Source organism: Mustelus asterias, chromosome 15, assembly GCF_964213995.1.
Source record: "Mustelus asterias chromosome 15, sMusAst1.hap1.1, whole genome shotgun sequence".
Classification (NCBI taxonomy): Eukaryota; Metazoa; Chordata; class Chondrichthyes; order Carcharhiniformes; family Triakidae; genus Mustelus; species Mustelus asterias.
Genome location: NC_135815.1, coordinates 29,473,969 through 29,490,081, shown reverse-complemented (window position 1 = coordinate 29,490,081; position 16,113 = coordinate 29,473,969). Strand labels below are relative to the sequence as shown.

At 44.2% G+C, this 16,113-nt stretch overlaps 1 protein-coding gene across 1 annotated transcript in view; it reads right to left on the bottom strand.

The window, feature by feature from the left end:
* Positions 1 to 3,746: 3,746 nt before the first annotated feature.
* The window catches only part of thada (THADA armadillo repeat containing), a 330,756-nt gene continuing 318,389 nt past the window's right edge, over positions 3,747 to 16,113 (bottom strand). The window contains exons 36-37 of the mRNA XM_078229694.1: positions 9,062 to 9,228; positions 3,747 to 4,997 (exon numbers count right to left, since the gene is read on the bottom strand). Coding sequence (XP_078085820.1) covers positions 4,668 to 4,997; positions 9,062 to 9,228 — 497 coding nt within the window. The 3' untranslated portion in view covers positions 3,747 to 4,667. The remainder of the gene's footprint in view (positions 4,998 to 9,061; positions 9,229 to 16,113) is intronic.

Genomic DNA, 16,113 nt, shown 5'->3' with positions numbered 1-16,113 from the left:
GGAGCCATGAAAAAAATGATGACATGACTCCTGCAGGTTATCAGGGGGTGGCCCCTCAGAGGACAAGAGCTGTGATACTCTTGGGTGAGTGGGGGTGCTGAGGAAGGAGGTGCTTGGGGCTCAGGGGCTCGAAGCATGCAGGGTGCTGGGGGAAGGGATCTGGGGATGATTTGGGGAAAGATGCAAGATGGAGTTAAACACTCACCTTTGCTGGCTGGATAAGGTCATTGACCTTTTTGCGACACTGCTTCCCGGTTCTCTTGGCCAGTGCCATGGCACTCAGAGGTGGCCACTGCCTCCCAGGCCGCTTTCCCATCACTTCCCTTGGGATGATGTCCTGCTGGGTGGGTGGGGGGGGGGGGGAGGGGGGGAAAATGGGGGAGGAAAGAGGTGCCCCGCCTTGCCTCCACTTAGTCCACCAACCAGGCCAGATCTTATTCCAGAAATCTGGAGGCTGCCTTCTTCGACAATATTTCTTCCTGCACTGCCTACCTGTCTGTTTTATGGAACTGCCCCTTGTTAGGTCGGATCAGCTGCAGGCAGTTTGAGAGAGCATCCCAGAAAGTTGAATGCAGTTTACTTGTTAGCATTGAGCGGAAGCCAAATGAGCCCTTGCAGGTGTGCTGATGGGGTGGGGCGGGGGGAGGTGGAATCTGTGCCTCTATGATGACTGGGGGCAGGGGTGAGAGAGGGATGTGTTAAACAGCCATTGGGGCCGGTGGGAAATGGGGGCCTTGTGCAGGTGGGTCCAGGGTAGTGGGGGGGGGGGGGGGGGGGCACTGCCACTCTGCCTGCAATTGGCGGGGGTGGGGGGGGGTGGGCGCTGCCAATCTGCGTGGGATCAGCGGGGGAGGGGGCCACTATAGGTCTAGGCGGCGGGGCTGCGATCAGACTGGGTGGCGGGGGGGGGGGGGGGGGGAATAAGGGGGTCAGTAATGTTGGGAGTCTAATATCCGTGGGGGCCCGGGGAGGCATTTATCCAGCCCGGGAGGGGAGCTGCTTTATTTTATTTTTTTGTTGCACATGTGCAGTTGGAGGCTCCGATCGGAGCTGTAGGCTTTCGGCTGTTAAGCCCCGCCCACAGGTTTCTGCAGTGAGCAATGAACTAGCTCAAGATTTTGCAGCCAGAGTGCGTATTGCAGGGGGGGGGGGGGGGGGGGGGGCCTGAAAATGCACCCGAAAAACGGATCTGGAACTCTCCCAGTTCCACGCTCGTCCGACAAAAAGTTGTAAAATACCGCCCAATATGTCCTTCCCCTCTTCTCCTCAGATCCCTCCCTCCCTCCCCTCGTTTACAGAAAAGGAACCGCTGTGTTAAAGTTAAAAAAAATATTTTATTGATCATTGCGTCAAAGAGGAAAAATAGATTTTATTGCAAGAAATTTGAGAAGATGAAGCAGTTTAATGAAATGTCATAGTGCAGCTACTAAAGTAAAATGTTTAGTTAAATATTATCATGGTATCAAAGTTTTGTTGTTATAACATTATTTTTGTTAATAAATGTTTTTTTATCAAACTTTACAAAATTCTACTGAAGCTTTATTGAAGCATTAAAACATAACATTTAAATATGAGATAATTATAAATGAAGTAAGCAAGGCAGAATAATACTAATGACAAACACATATGGTGGTTTAGATTTTCCATGGCCCAAAATGTGAACTCTCCTTTGCTCCTCATGCAACAAGGTATCCAAATCATGGTCTGAGAAGTTCTTCCTCCCAATTACATTTTCAGTTTCGATATTCTAAATTAAAACATACAAATACTTGTAAACACATCACACATAAAGTTATATAATATAATGCAGATATAAATGGTAGTTTCACAGATTTAAAACAAATAACAAAACCTATGTTCATTTATACATATTAAATAACGCTCATCTTCAATCATAAAGATAAAATAAAAAATTACACTTTAACTTAGCCAACAATAGGATTAACTGCTTAAAAGAATGAGTGAAAAACAAAATCAACATACCTTTATCATAACAGGGAATCCTTATGATCTCTCTGTCTTCACTTTGAAACGGCTGTTTCAAAGCTGGACCTCAGTGGCTGTTCCCCAGTTTGGCTCTGTCATGAGGGGCATGGCTAGAGTTTTCCTGTGCCATGTGGAGATTGCCCAGCTGAAGGGGGGGTGGTGGTGGGGTTGCTGCTCCCATTGGAAGTTGGATTGCGATTTTTCAACTCCGGTAAATGCGCAAAAAAATTCAATTACTTTTGGCGGCCCATGGCTTTCTCCCGCTAGTCAGAAGTTATGGGCCATAGTGTTACCATCAGTATATAGTAAAGCCTAATAGTCAGCATGCAAAATCTTCATTTGGGCTGAAGTCATCAGACTCTCCCACCTTGATTACAACACATCCCCATGGGCTAAAAATGTAATCCATCTCCAAGATGCTCCAACCTTGGGAGTCGAGATCCCGCATCTCCATCAGGAGTTACACCAGCCGGGAGACAGAGATTAGTTTGTAATCATTTTGCGGGATTTAATCTTACTGACATAATCTATCACATTACCATCTCAAAAGATACCAACAGCACTAATCATTAACTAGTAAATTCATGATTTTTGTTACAGAGCTGGAATTATTAAATCGCTATGAAACATGTGTGTCACAACAACTATTGAGTTTCTGTGAGTGCACCCTGCTGTCAGAGAAGTGTTTATTTGTACTGACACAACACAATCTCTTCTAGATCTTTCCACGATTTTACAATACACAAACTCATCTTTAGGCAAACTGCCTAAACCTGCAATTTTGAGTCTTATTATTTTGGAAAGTGAGGCAATTAAACATATCTTCCTAAAATAGTGAAACAGAGCTCCAATATACAGGGCCTCTCGGAACGTGATGGTTGTAACTCTCTCCTGTTGCCCTCCCAGTCATCTCCATAGATGCTTTTGTCTGGTACACCACCTACTGGCTGGTTCTTTCTAGAGTTTCCAGATGATATTTCCCCACCCACAACCAAGGAAGACACAAAATAAAGTTCAAGGTTGTTTTTAAACTATTTTTGTAACTTTCCACCCCGCCTCCTCCCTGTTTCTTGTTTGCCATATGTTCTTCAAACATTCTTGTGTGGAATGTCTGAGCTTCTAATCTACTTGAAAAGAAAAATAAAGGTACATCTCATTGAAGTACCTTTGAGTCATCCTCATTTTGGTGATTGCTTTAAAATTGCCTAGAGTTAAACTGAATTGAATAGGCACTGGAACCACATAGAAGCTCTTCAACTTGAAGAGTGAAAACTCAATCCGTGGCCTATTTAGCCCGATTAGGAAGGCAGTTATCCAGCAACATTTTTTATTGCTACAAGTGGGTTAGGCAGACAAGTTGCTGCTAGTTTGGATTGTTCATTACCTCAGTATTTCAGTTCTGTACTGACTGCAGGGCACCTCCATCGGTGTTCAACCAACTCTCTGAATTTTAAACTTCAAAAGGGCACCTTTATATTTCTAATATGAGTTACACCGAGCAGTCAGCAGAACTGTGTGCATGAGATTAAGTTCACTCTGCTCTCCTGAAACTGGATTATTAGAAAAAGCAAGACTGGGGCAGTGTAACTCAGTGTTGGCCCCTCACACTCTTCTCAAAGCAGCTATTGGTGCATCAAGCACTGTCCTTGACTCAGTTAAGCACATATGGCACATTATGAAATAGAAGAATAAAGGATGAGGGGCCGAGACAAAAGCATGGAGCTAAAAGAAGTCAAATAAATCAAGTGTGACTAACATGTCGCAGAAAGGCAATATTTTATTGGAGGAAGAAAAAACAAAATATATTTTCCATATCCTCATTCAAACAGTGGGATAAGTTTCAAACAGGCAGGTATGTGAATTTGATATTTAGATTCTGGATCCACCCGTCCTGTGCTTTTGAAGAGCGGGGAACCCCATTTCCTGTGGTGTAAAAAATAGAATATGGCTGTGGTTGTTTCTGTTTCTGGGCAAATTGTGGTCACAAACTATTTGAGAGTTCCTTCATAAATTTTAGATCACACTGCAGAGAATGTCTTCCTTTTAAACTTGGGCTGGGGTCTGGAAAATGCGTGGGATGTGTCAAAAGCATCCGAGGTTTCAAAAACATTATCCAAGGGAAGGTTTATAGTCACTGAATGCCGCCCCGCTTGAACAACTTCAGGTAAACGGCCTTCAATCATGGCTTTGTTTGGTGAAACCGCAACATTTTGTCTAGTTTGGAGCGAGCCTCAAGTCACATTGTAGACCCTCGTGATGTTTTCCTATGTCTGGCTGTCAAATGTTTGCAATGTTGAGAAATGCAACTATTAAAAATTACATTTCAATTTTATTTGGTTCAAATATTACGTAGAACACCTGCATGAACAATGGTCCACACATTTCCCTTGTCCTAGTTATCATTTGTAATTCTGGATTACAGGTGTGTGCACATACCATTACTTAGGTGATGAACAAAAGTTCACTTTTGCTGCCAACATAATCCAGTGCTCAATAGTGAAAGGAGGAAATAGCTGTCATGTAATTACTGCTGGCACAAAAATCTTCATGTGGTAAGACACACAAATCTATGGGATACAGCCTTTTCAAGTCACAACAAGCCTCTCTTTGTCAGGACTTTGCTTCAGCTGATCTGTTTTTCCTCGGTTTCTGGCCAAGTCAAATAATGAGATCATTCCATTTCAGAAATGTCCTGCAATAACAGTATCCAATCCAAACAGCTTCAGTAGCTGGGCTACATTCAAAAGCCTCACTTTTTGAATGCTGAGCCTTGTGTGGTCTACTGTTCTAGAAAATTCTGGTGCAGGAGGTAGTCCCTTTAAAAGCCATGCGACATGCTGGGCTTGACTGGCAGCCATCGTTGTTAGCCGGCAGAGTTCTGATTCATCGTCTACAACCGCACGGGACTGGGAAATAAGGGCTGAAACATGATCCCGGAGTAGATTGGCAAAAGTAATCTTCTCTGCCCAAAGGTTAAATTCACCTTTATCAAAAAGCACGTCATATTCCCCCTGAAACGAAGAAAATACATTGTCTACAAAGGGAACATAATCTTAAAATTCTCCAGAAGAAATATGAAACTAAATTTAAAACACACTTTTATTTATTATTCTTTTCATTCATGGGATGTGAGCATCGCAGGCAGGTCCAGCATTTATCCCCATCTTTAACTGCCCTCGAGAATGTGGTGGTTAAATGCCTTCTTGAATCACTGTAGTCAATGTGGCAAAGGTACTCCCACAGTGCTGTAGGGTAGGGAGTTCCAAGATTCTGACCCAACAACAGTGATAAATCCTTTCTGATAAATCATTATACTGGTTCCCATTTAATAAAGCGTAACAAAAGTTTATATTTTTCAAAAAAGGAACTGAGCAGGCAGTATTGCGTTGTTAATGTATCAACTCAGTTAGAAATACCCTGCAACAATGTACAGTTTTAAAAGAAATGTAGAGTTTTGCTTATGCTTATAATAGACCTGGATTACAAGAATTAAACCACTGTAGATGAGAGACATGTTGCAGTCCCTAGATTCTCTGGGGGAATATTTCTACAATGGCAGATGGGTCCAAATATTTGGCATGTCCCTACAATTCAGAGCATAGGAAGGTGAATCTTTCTTTCCATTTGAGTGGTCATTATTAGTTAAAAAACAAATGAATGGGTGATTCTTGCTGGTCCTGCATTTCTGATAAATTTAGTTAATAGGATGTCCTTACTCATGTTTAAGCTCTTCTGTCAAATATAGAACGGACACATACACACATGAACACACACACTCATGAACATGCACACACATGAACAAGCACATACACACACATGAGAATAAAGAACATATGTTACAAACCAATTTTTCTATGACAAAGAAAAAAGCTAAACGAACTAAATTTAAGACACTTGGAGCTGGATTTTATGGTTTATGGCAGGGTGAGTGAGGGAGGCAGAACATAAAGTGAATAGTCCTCTCGCTCCTGTCCCTGTTGTGTAGGGCAGCACGGTGGTATAGTGGTTAGCACTGCTGTCTCACAGCAAGAAGTCTCACAACACCAGGTTAAAATCCAACAGGTTTATTTGGTAGCACAAGCCACTAGCTACCAAATAAGCCTGTTGGACTTTAACCTGGTGTTGTGAGATTTCTTACTGTGTTTACCCCAATCCAACGCCGGCATCTCCACATCATGGCCTCACAGCGCCACAGGACCCAGGTTCAATTCTGGCCTAGGGTGACAGTGTGGAGTTTGCACATTCTCCCTGTGTCTTCGTGGGTTTCCTCCGGGTGCTCCAGTTTCTGCCCACATTCCAAAGGTGTGCGGGTTAGGTTGATTGGCCACACTAAATTGCCCATTAGTGTCAGGGGGACTAGCAGGATAAATACGTGGGATTATGGAAATAGGACCTGGATGGGATTGTTGTCAGTGCAGGTTCGATGGGCCGAAGGCACTGTAGAAATTCTATGTCAGTATAGTGACAAAATTATCCAAGGGAAAGTTTATAGTCACAGATGCCACCCTGCTTGAACAGCATCAGATAAATGCACTTCAATCCTGGTACTGTTTGGTGAAACCATAAGATTTTGTTGATTTGGAGCAATATTCAAACTACAGCAGACTGCCAATTAGCGGATGCTTGGTGGGAAGGCGGAAATGAGCAGTATGAAGGTGGGTTCCACGTCTAATTCATAGAATCTACAGTGCAGAAGGAGGCCAATGAGGAAAATGAAGTTAAAAAAACATACAAAGCTGCTACCTTCACCCCTGCTGCTTTATGCAGCCGTGGGTCTATTGGAAGGCCTTTTCTCCCACACTTGCGCCACCTCCTCATACCTGGCATAAAGCACTCCTGAACCTTTTCCCACCCCACACCAAAAAATGGAGCAGGCAATTAAACATATTGCATACAACTGGCTCTTTAACAAATTCAATTGCCTGTTAATTGGCTATTACAAAATTGCGGTCCAGCTTCCAATTTTAATGCCCACTTGTCTTGTGTAAAATTGGAGACAGGTGTGATAATGTTGAATTGCTGATCTGCATCACCACATTGTCTCTCATTGTAGGGGTGCTGGCCGCCCGATTTGTGGCAATCAAATCCAGCCTTTGGTTTGCATTGGTATGTCCCATTCAATTCAACTTGAAAATATAACCCACAGCATGTAAAGAAAAATCTTTAAAATGTTTGATTATCATAAATATAATTAAGCTAACAGGAAAAATGTTATTCTACTTAATGCCTGTTTTACGGGCAAAAAATAAGAGTTCGTTGGATCAAATACAGGTTGAGTGAAATTGTGCCCTGGTAGCACCATTGGTCAGTCAAGTGTTCGGCTGCCTGACTAAAACAAGTGTTGTCCCCCTTAAATACGCTGATTATGCTTCAAGTGTGCTTTAGCACATGCTCCGCTCAGCATCAGGCAGACACCTTCAGGTGCACCACAATTTTCCAGCAATTAAGAAATTTATTAGTCCATGGGGTTAATTTTAAACCTCCTGAAAAGTAGTGGGGCCATATGTTAAAGATAAAAGGGGAAACCTGACCCAACCCGCCATCTTCTGGTTTTAATGGAGATGGGTCAATGACTGGGTGAACAACCCTCTTAGGGGGTAGGCTGGCCAGTAAAATGTTTTCAGAGGCAGCGTGCCTAACTTGTAACTGATGTTTTATTTTTAACCACCGCAGGCTGGTGTTTTGGGATTCAGGAAACTTGGCAGATGAAAGGAGATGTTTGTCCCCATTTAGGCCTTAGCCTTTGTTGAAATGAAGGCAGCAAGTTATGGATATTAATTTAGTGTAGATCTCGTGGGCTGGGGTCCTAGAAACATTGCTTGTTATCAACAAGATTCCAACTTGCAGCTAAGTCATGGCAGTGGTGGCGAGGTGAAATGGAGATGGGAAAGCTGCTACTGTGGAGCCTAGAGGAGCTTAATGTCAGTGGCCTCCAACAGACAACTCCAAATCCATGAGCTAAAGGCCTCTATTGCACTGCTTGTGGCCAGAAACGGTTTGGGTGCTTCATCAGTCTCCAATCCGCCAAGCTAACATTTTAAACTTCCCTTGATGATTCCCCCTCCCCCACCACAGCGATCTTTGTCCACCCACCCTTACGCAACATCTAGTTACCAGTCTCCCAACTTCATCATGTCGGACCTATTTGCAAATTGCTTTCCAGCTGCTCTACAGCCCAACAGTCAGTCTGTGAAACTACTTGGTTGCTGGGTCAGAAACCTGTTGAAATAATTTAAACCAGGTCCTATAATCAAATTCACTAGAACCTGCAAGAATCTGAGGCTCCTGCCTGTAAACCCTCCTCTTTGCGCAGCTCTTGAGTTATTATCTGGCCCACTCTAATTAAGGGTTCTTCAATGACTGCCTGAATGAGGTATATTAGGCCAGTTAAAATCTATGGTACAGACTAACAGGGTTGCGGATTTGATTTGTTGAGGAATTTACCTGAGTTCAGCCAGAACAGTATTAGGAATTGTACTATCAATCTCAGTGTTGCTGTGAAGCTACCTGGTTGCTTCCCTGTGAAGCAACTAGGTAGCTTCAGAGACTGACCGTCAAGCTAGGGACAGGAAATAATAGCAACGATTCCTGTGCATGATCACTAGCCAGTGCCCCTACCACCCCCAATGCAAATTGTGCATGCATAGATAATGGGTTAGTAGAATTGGGCTCAGTTGTAATGTTAGATCAACCATGAGTCTATGGAATAGTGGAGCAAGCTCAAGGGGCCAAGTGGCCTACACCTGCTCCTAGCTCGTATGTTTTCACTCAGTAGGAAGTTAACCTGTACAAATTAACTTTGTCTTATAAAATGACAGACAGATCTGGGCAGAGGGGGCAAGATGATTGGTGCCTAGAGACCCTGCCTCAGACAAGAGTCATCATCTCCATTTAAATAGGCTCAAAAAAACTCACAAATACTTTAGATGGGTGGAAACTAACAGTGATATTGTAATAAATTAGATGATCATTTGTTACTTTTAATTTCATAACAAAACTTCACAAAAAGAGTTGGGTTACATGCTTAGCTAGCTTCTGTAAAGGGGCTTAGGGAATATGTTCCTTGTAAACGTACCAGATTTTCATTCACTTCATCTTCTTTCGTATCCTCTTCTGCCAGCATCCATTCAATTAGAGTTACAATTCCACGGGAAGTTTGGTTCCAGATCTGTAAAAGTTCGCACAGCACACCAAGGCCAAGGTCCATAGCCAGAGATGGATTAACGACAGAGAACAAAATATCTAGAGACAGATAGGCGTGGGTGGGGGGAATAAAATGATAAAAATAAACTTAAGTACAAAAATTTTACAGTTCTCTGATGATGAATCAATACACAAAACTGACACCGATATGGTCTCTTTTTTGTAAAGTTTCCATGACAAGAGAAGTGGCATGAGAAACTAATAAGGTTCTTAGAGAAACACACTGTCACTTGATCAAGAACGCACACCAGAGATTTAATGTCCCCACCCATGCACTGAATTTTACAGCAAAGTTCTAAAGACTGACAGAAGAATGGAGAGCACAGGTCAGGTAAAGTGACAACAAGTGGTAGTATCTTTACCACAATAATACCAAGAGAACAGGAATTCCGTTTAAAAGCACATTGTGATTGACTGTAGCCAAAACAAAATCAAGGCAGGAGACATTTTCTTGTCCGTGTCCTACATAATTGAGTGGTAGAAACACAATATCTTAATAGCCCAGTTTCAATTTAGTATGGATGTTCTGGTGGGGGAAAGAGAGAAATGTGTAAAAGCAAACTTTTCCAAAATTGATTTTTAGTGTCCAAAATCTATCAATCTTTGGCTTGAATATACTCAATGACAGAGCATCCGTAGCCCTCTTGGCTAGAGAATTCCAAAGACTTGCAACCCTTTGAGTGAAGAAATTTCTCCTCAGCTCAGGCCTAGTCAACCTCTTATCCTGAGTCTATGATCCTTAGTTCTAAGCTCTCTTGCCAAGAAATACATCGCCTCAGCATATAGCCTGTCAAGCCTTCGGAGGATGTTATACATTTCAATAACCTCTACTGATGGTGTTTTCCTTCTTGAATTTGCAAACAGTAGAATGGCACCTAACCAGGGAGTCAGTACTTAAGGAGATAAAATATATTTAACAAAGCAATGACTGCAAATGTTAGTGACAGATTAGGTCAATTAAATAGATTTTTGTTTTTAAAATAGCTATCTTGGATAAGGTACTGCCTATTGCAGTATCAATACTTAGTGATGGGATGCAAGCTTTCACTTTTAATTCCTTAAAAGGTTGAGTTCTCGATTTATCTGTACTATCAGGAAATAATGGGGAGAAATCAGATGCTTCTGAATGGGAATAAACAGTGACCTGTGGAGTTTGCACATTCTCCTCGCGTCTGCGTGGGTTTCCTCCGGGTCCTCCGGTTTCCTTCCACAGTCCAAAGATGTGCGGGTTAGGTTGATTGGCCATGCTAAAAATTGCCCCATAGAGTCCTGAGATGCGTAGGTTTGAGGGATTAGAGGGTAAATATGTAGGGATATGGGGGTAGAGCCTGGGTGGAATTGTGGTCGGTGCAGCCTCGATGGGCCAAATGGCCTCTTTCTGCACCGTAGGGTTTCTATGATTCTAAAGCTGCTGGTGTGCTCCTCCAAACGCCATGGCAGATCAAAGGTGTTTCTTTTCAAGACAACAACTTGCTTTTACATAGTGTTTTTAATGTAGTAAAATATCTCAAGAGGCTTCTGTTATCAAACAAAGTTTGACACCAAGCCACATAAGGATATATCAAGTCAGTTAATATAAGCTTGGCCAAAGATATAGACATTACAGTACGTCTTAAAGGAAGAGAGACAGAAAGATTGTTGGGAGGATCTGAATAGAATTACAGAACCTAGAGCTTAGACAGCTGAAGGCAACAAAGGATGGAGCAATTACAATTGGGGAGAACAAGAGGCCAGAACTGCGAAGCATAGACATCTCAGACCTGAATGATTTGTGGCATGGGGTAGACCAATAGAAAAGGGAAGGAAATAAAAATTGCTCAAAACAAGGGGGTTCACTCCACAAGACACTGCCTTCATTCTGCATAACATAACCACAGTGACATGGCCCAGAATGGAATAGGCTGAAATTGTTCCTTTAATTGCTTGTAACTCATCAACAAATTTACTTGTTTCTACATTAGTGAACAAAGAAAATATGTACCCACACATTTCCCTTTTTGTTAATGTGAACAAAATGTCAAAGTATAAATTGGGTTTCTCTTCTTTGCAACAAGTCTTTTTCTTTAAACCAACATTAGTGAAAATAAAGAAAACATATCCCAAAACAGGGATGAAAACTTTTAAGTAAAATTAATTTACATTCACAATTACTGGAATTGGAATACAACATGGGTGAGGTTAAATGGTTTTATTTAAATTCCTGTTATTTGGGCTTCCCCCACTGTTTCTATAGATAAATGAACTGAATTATATCATTGAGTACAACAGGAAAATACCCAATTATAGGTGGAACCCACTTGTTTCAGTAGTCAAAACTTGTTCCATTATGATTTAGAAACACATAGTGGTACAGTTTGTGAACATAATAGAGATCACAATAATGGGTAAATTAACTTAATGTTATATTCAGATGGGAGAAAAAAAGCACTACTGGTTCAGACAAGATGTGTGGCCTAAGATATTGCTTTATAAGCACAATTCTTGATCCGATTTCAAAGAATTACTGGAACAGAGTTAAATGATGGGCTGTATTGAAACAAAGAACAATCAGAATATAATTTGCATCTCATTAGTTAAACAACATGGTCTTTTTGGGGTGAGTATTGGTTACACTCTTTGGTCAATTAAGTACAGCTTTGGTGTTTTTTTTATTTTGCTAGATCTTTGTGTAGCACATTCTCCAGCATATATATCCAATCCTGAGTTCAGTCCTACAGACTACTGTAGTATCAACATGACATTTCGTGGAATGATGTAATGAAAGGTCTTGCCTATAATTTTCCCAGATGTTGAGTTCTTGCATTTAGTTGAGATGTGCTCTTAATACTGAGTGGCACAGTGGTTAGCACTGCTACCTCACAATGTTAAGTACCCGCATTCGATTCCAGCCTTGGGTGTCTGTGTGGCTTTCCTCTGGGTGCTCTATTTTCCTCCCACATGCCAAAGACGTGCAGGTTAGGTAGATTGGTCATGCTAAATTGCCCCTTAGTGTCCAAAGATTAGGTTGATTGGCCAGGTTAAAAATTGCCCCTTAGAGTCCTGGGATGTGTAGGTTAGAGGGATTAGTGGGTAAATATGTGGGGGTAGGGCCTGGGTGGGATTGTGGTCGGTGCAGACTCGATGGGCCGAATGGCCTCCTTCTGCACTGTAGGGTTTCTATGATCTATGATGAGTTGGTGGCCCGAATGACCTCTTTCTGCACTGAAGGGATTCAATAGGGTTGACTTATTACTCCAGAAAACCAGGGTGGCAGGAACACAAGGATTACCATTGCAAACCCACATTTCCATTTGACTTTCAGGCATGAGTGAGGCAGCGTGTTATTGTTAGTGTATTATCCCAACTTGAGGTCTGTTTCATTTACATAACATGGGAAAGCTCCCAACCTATTTTGAGCCTACTGTTGGGAGTTTTCTGACAGGGATTGAGAAATTGAATGGGTTGGGTAAATTTAAAACAATGAGGTTGTGTCAAGTGACAAGTCAGTGTAGGCTGGAGCTCTCCATCTCCAGAAATGTTGTCATAAATCCATCTGCATGGATCTGGACCTTGCAGGAGGAAATTCATCTATTACATGCCAAGGAGATTTTAAACATAAAGGTGAATCTTTGGGACATATCTTAGATGTCAAAAGCTTAACCTGCCTTAGTGACTGAATATAATAGACTTAAATGGACAAGTTGGGTCGAAGGGCCTGTTTCCATGCTGTAAACCTCTATGATTCTAAATAATGGAGGTGTGAAGTCAAATGAACATTTTGGAATATTTGTGAGAAAATTGAATGGGTGAGAGGGAGTCCATAGTACAATCACTAATGCAAGGTTTGTGGAAATTGTGGATTTGATTGGCCTAGCTGACTAGTCTCGCGATGTATTTTCTTACAATTTTAGAAATTCTTAAAAAGCCTGAAACTGCAACCTGTTTATGCTTGTTCCTTGGTTCAGCAATTTGTAAAAACACAATAATGACTCTTTTCATCTGTTTTTGAGGAAGAACCCTACTTCTGCTTAGTGGCACCCAACTAACAAATGAGAAACTGAGGGTCTGATTTTACCAAAACTTCGCGCCCGAGTTGGGCGTCAGGCCTATACCGCGATCTGCACCCGCCAAATCCCACTTTACCGTCTTCTGGTCCGATCCGCGTCCGCGCTGTTACCGACCTGCAAAATAAAAGTCTGAAGTCGCCGCTGCAGCCTCCGAAGAGCGGGGTCAGAGACTGCAACGGCTCTCTGACCCAGGTCATCCTCTGGTCGGGGCAGGAGGGGGGTGGGAGGAGGAGAGGGGGTGTGACGTCTCATCCCTGGGGGTGGGTGGGGAGGGGATGGGGTGTGACCGATCATCCCCTGGGGGGCGGGGGTGTGACGTATCATCCCCTGGGGGGGTTGGGGGAGGGGGGGGGGACTGATCATCCCCTGAGGGGGTGGGAGGAGATGGGGTGTGACCGATCATCCCCTGGGGGTTGGGAGGAGAGGGGGTGTGACGTATCATCCCCTGGGGGGGAGAGGGGGTGTGACATATCATCCTCTGGTCGGGGCAGGAGGGGGGTGGGAGGAGGAGAGGGGGTGTGACGTCTCATCCCTGGGGGTGGGTGGGGAGGGGATGGGGTGTGACCGATCATCCCCTGGGGGGCGGGGGTGTGACGTATCATCCCCTGGGGGGGTTGGGGGGGGGGGGGGGGGGAGGGGGGAGGGACCGATCATCCCCTGAGGGGGTGGGAGGAGATGGGGTGTGACCGATCATCCCCTGGGGGGTGGGAGGAGAGGGGGTGTGACATATCATCCTCTGGTCGGGGGGGGGTCATCTCTCCCGCTCTCTTGCACCTGCAGGGAAGAGTAATCTGTGACCGGTAGTGTACCAGTGATGGTGCCAGGAGGGATCGGCCGCAGACAGGCAGCGGAACCTCCCCGACTAGAGGATGATACGTCACACACCCCCCCCCCCCCCCCCCCCAGGGGATGATAGGTCACACCCCCTCTCCACCCCCCCAGGGGATGATCGGTCACACCCCCTCCCCTCCCCCCCACCCAGAGGATGAGACGTCACCTTCCCCGCCCCCCCGAGGATGATCGTCAGAGAGCTGCTCTCTCCGCTTTCTGCTTTTTTTCCCCGAGCCCGGGGTACTCTGTCAGATTTTTTTCGAAACTGCGCGTGCGCAGTTCAGAGCTCCAATCGGTCCGCCAGCGCTAAGCCCCGCCCACTGCGCGGATCGGGCTGGAGCCGGCAAAATGCGTATGGGCGCGCTGCAAAGAGGATTCCAGGCGCGGATCTACTTGACGCCCAGATCCGACACTTAGACTCAAAATGGTAAAATTCCCTCCTGAGCATACATTGGCAGAAATCACACTCCTCCCCCCTCCCCATCGCCCCAAGATCGGTCAGCTGATCAGAGGATGCCAATTCATTGTAAATGTCTCCAGGAGAATGGTTATAGCTGCCGGATATATACCCCTCAGAGGTTCAGGACTGATGAGGAACCCACGCCATAGTGAGTGAGGATAGGATTTTGATTTGATTTGATTTATTATCACATGTATTAACATACAGTGAAAAGTACTGTTTCTTGCGCGCTATACAGACAAAGCATACCGTTCATAGAGAAGGAAACGAGAGAGTGCAGAATGTAGTGTTACAATCATAGCTAGGGTGTAGAGAAAGATCAACTTAATGCAAGGTAAGTCCATTCAAAAGTCTGACGGCAGCAGGGAAGAAACTGTTCTTGAGTCAGTTGGGACATGACCTCAGACTTTTGTATCATTTTCCTGATGGAAGAAGGTGGAAGAGAAAATGTCCAGAGTGCGGGGGCCCTTAATTATGCTGGCTGCTTTGCCGAGGCAGTGGGAAGTGTAGACAGAGTCAATGGATGGGAGGTTGGTTTGTGTGATGGATTGGGCTACATTCATGACTTTTGCAGTTCCTTGTAGTCTGGGGCAGAGCAGAAGCCACATCAAGCTGTGATACAACCAAAAAGAATGCTTTCTATGGTGCATCTGTAAAAGTTGGTGAGAGTCGTAGCTGACATGCCAAATTTCCTTCGTCTTCTGAGAAAGTTGGTGGGCTTTCTTAACCATAGTGTCAGCATGGGGGGACCACAACAGGTTGTTGGTGATCTGGACACCTAAAAACGTGAAGCTCTCAACCCTTTCTACTTTGTCCCCGTTAATGTAGACAGGGACATGTTCTCCTTTATGCTTCCTGAAGTCGATCATAATCTCCTTTGTTTTGTTCACATTGAGGGAGAGATTATAGTTGCCACACCAGTTCACCAGATTCTCTATCTCATTCCTGTACTATGTCTCGTCATTTTTTGAGATCCGATCCACTACGGTGGTGTCGTCAGCAAACTTGAAAATTGAATTGGAGGGGAATTTGGCCACACAGTCAGAGGTGTAGAAAGAATATAGTAGGGGGCTGGGAAGACAGGCTTGTGGGGCACCAGTGTTGAGGATGATTGTGGAGGAGATGTTGTTGCCAATCCTTACTGATTGTGGTCTGTGAGTTAGGAAGTTCAGAATCCAGTCGCAGAGGGAGGTGCCGAGGCCCAGGCCACGGAGTCTGGAGATGAGTTTCGTGGGAATAATGGCATTGAAGGCTGAGCTGTAGTCAATAAATAGGAGTCTGACATAGGTGTCTTTGTTATCTAGGTGTTTTAGGGTTGAATGCATGGCCAGGGAAATGGCGTCTGCTGTGCACCTGATGGAAGTCATGGGGTGGGGTCACTGGCTGGGGATAGAAGGGGACACAAGAAAGTTTGAAGAAAGGAGAGGGAAGTGACTCTCAGAGGGCCCTGCTCTTCCCAATACCAGGTCGCTCAGTCAGGCAGTGCCTGACAACCACCTGAACAGCCAGCAAGCAAACGAGACAGGGTTTGCTTTTCTTGCTGGGTGACAGCCACATCTGCCGCTGCTGGTTGAAAACCAGTGGTGG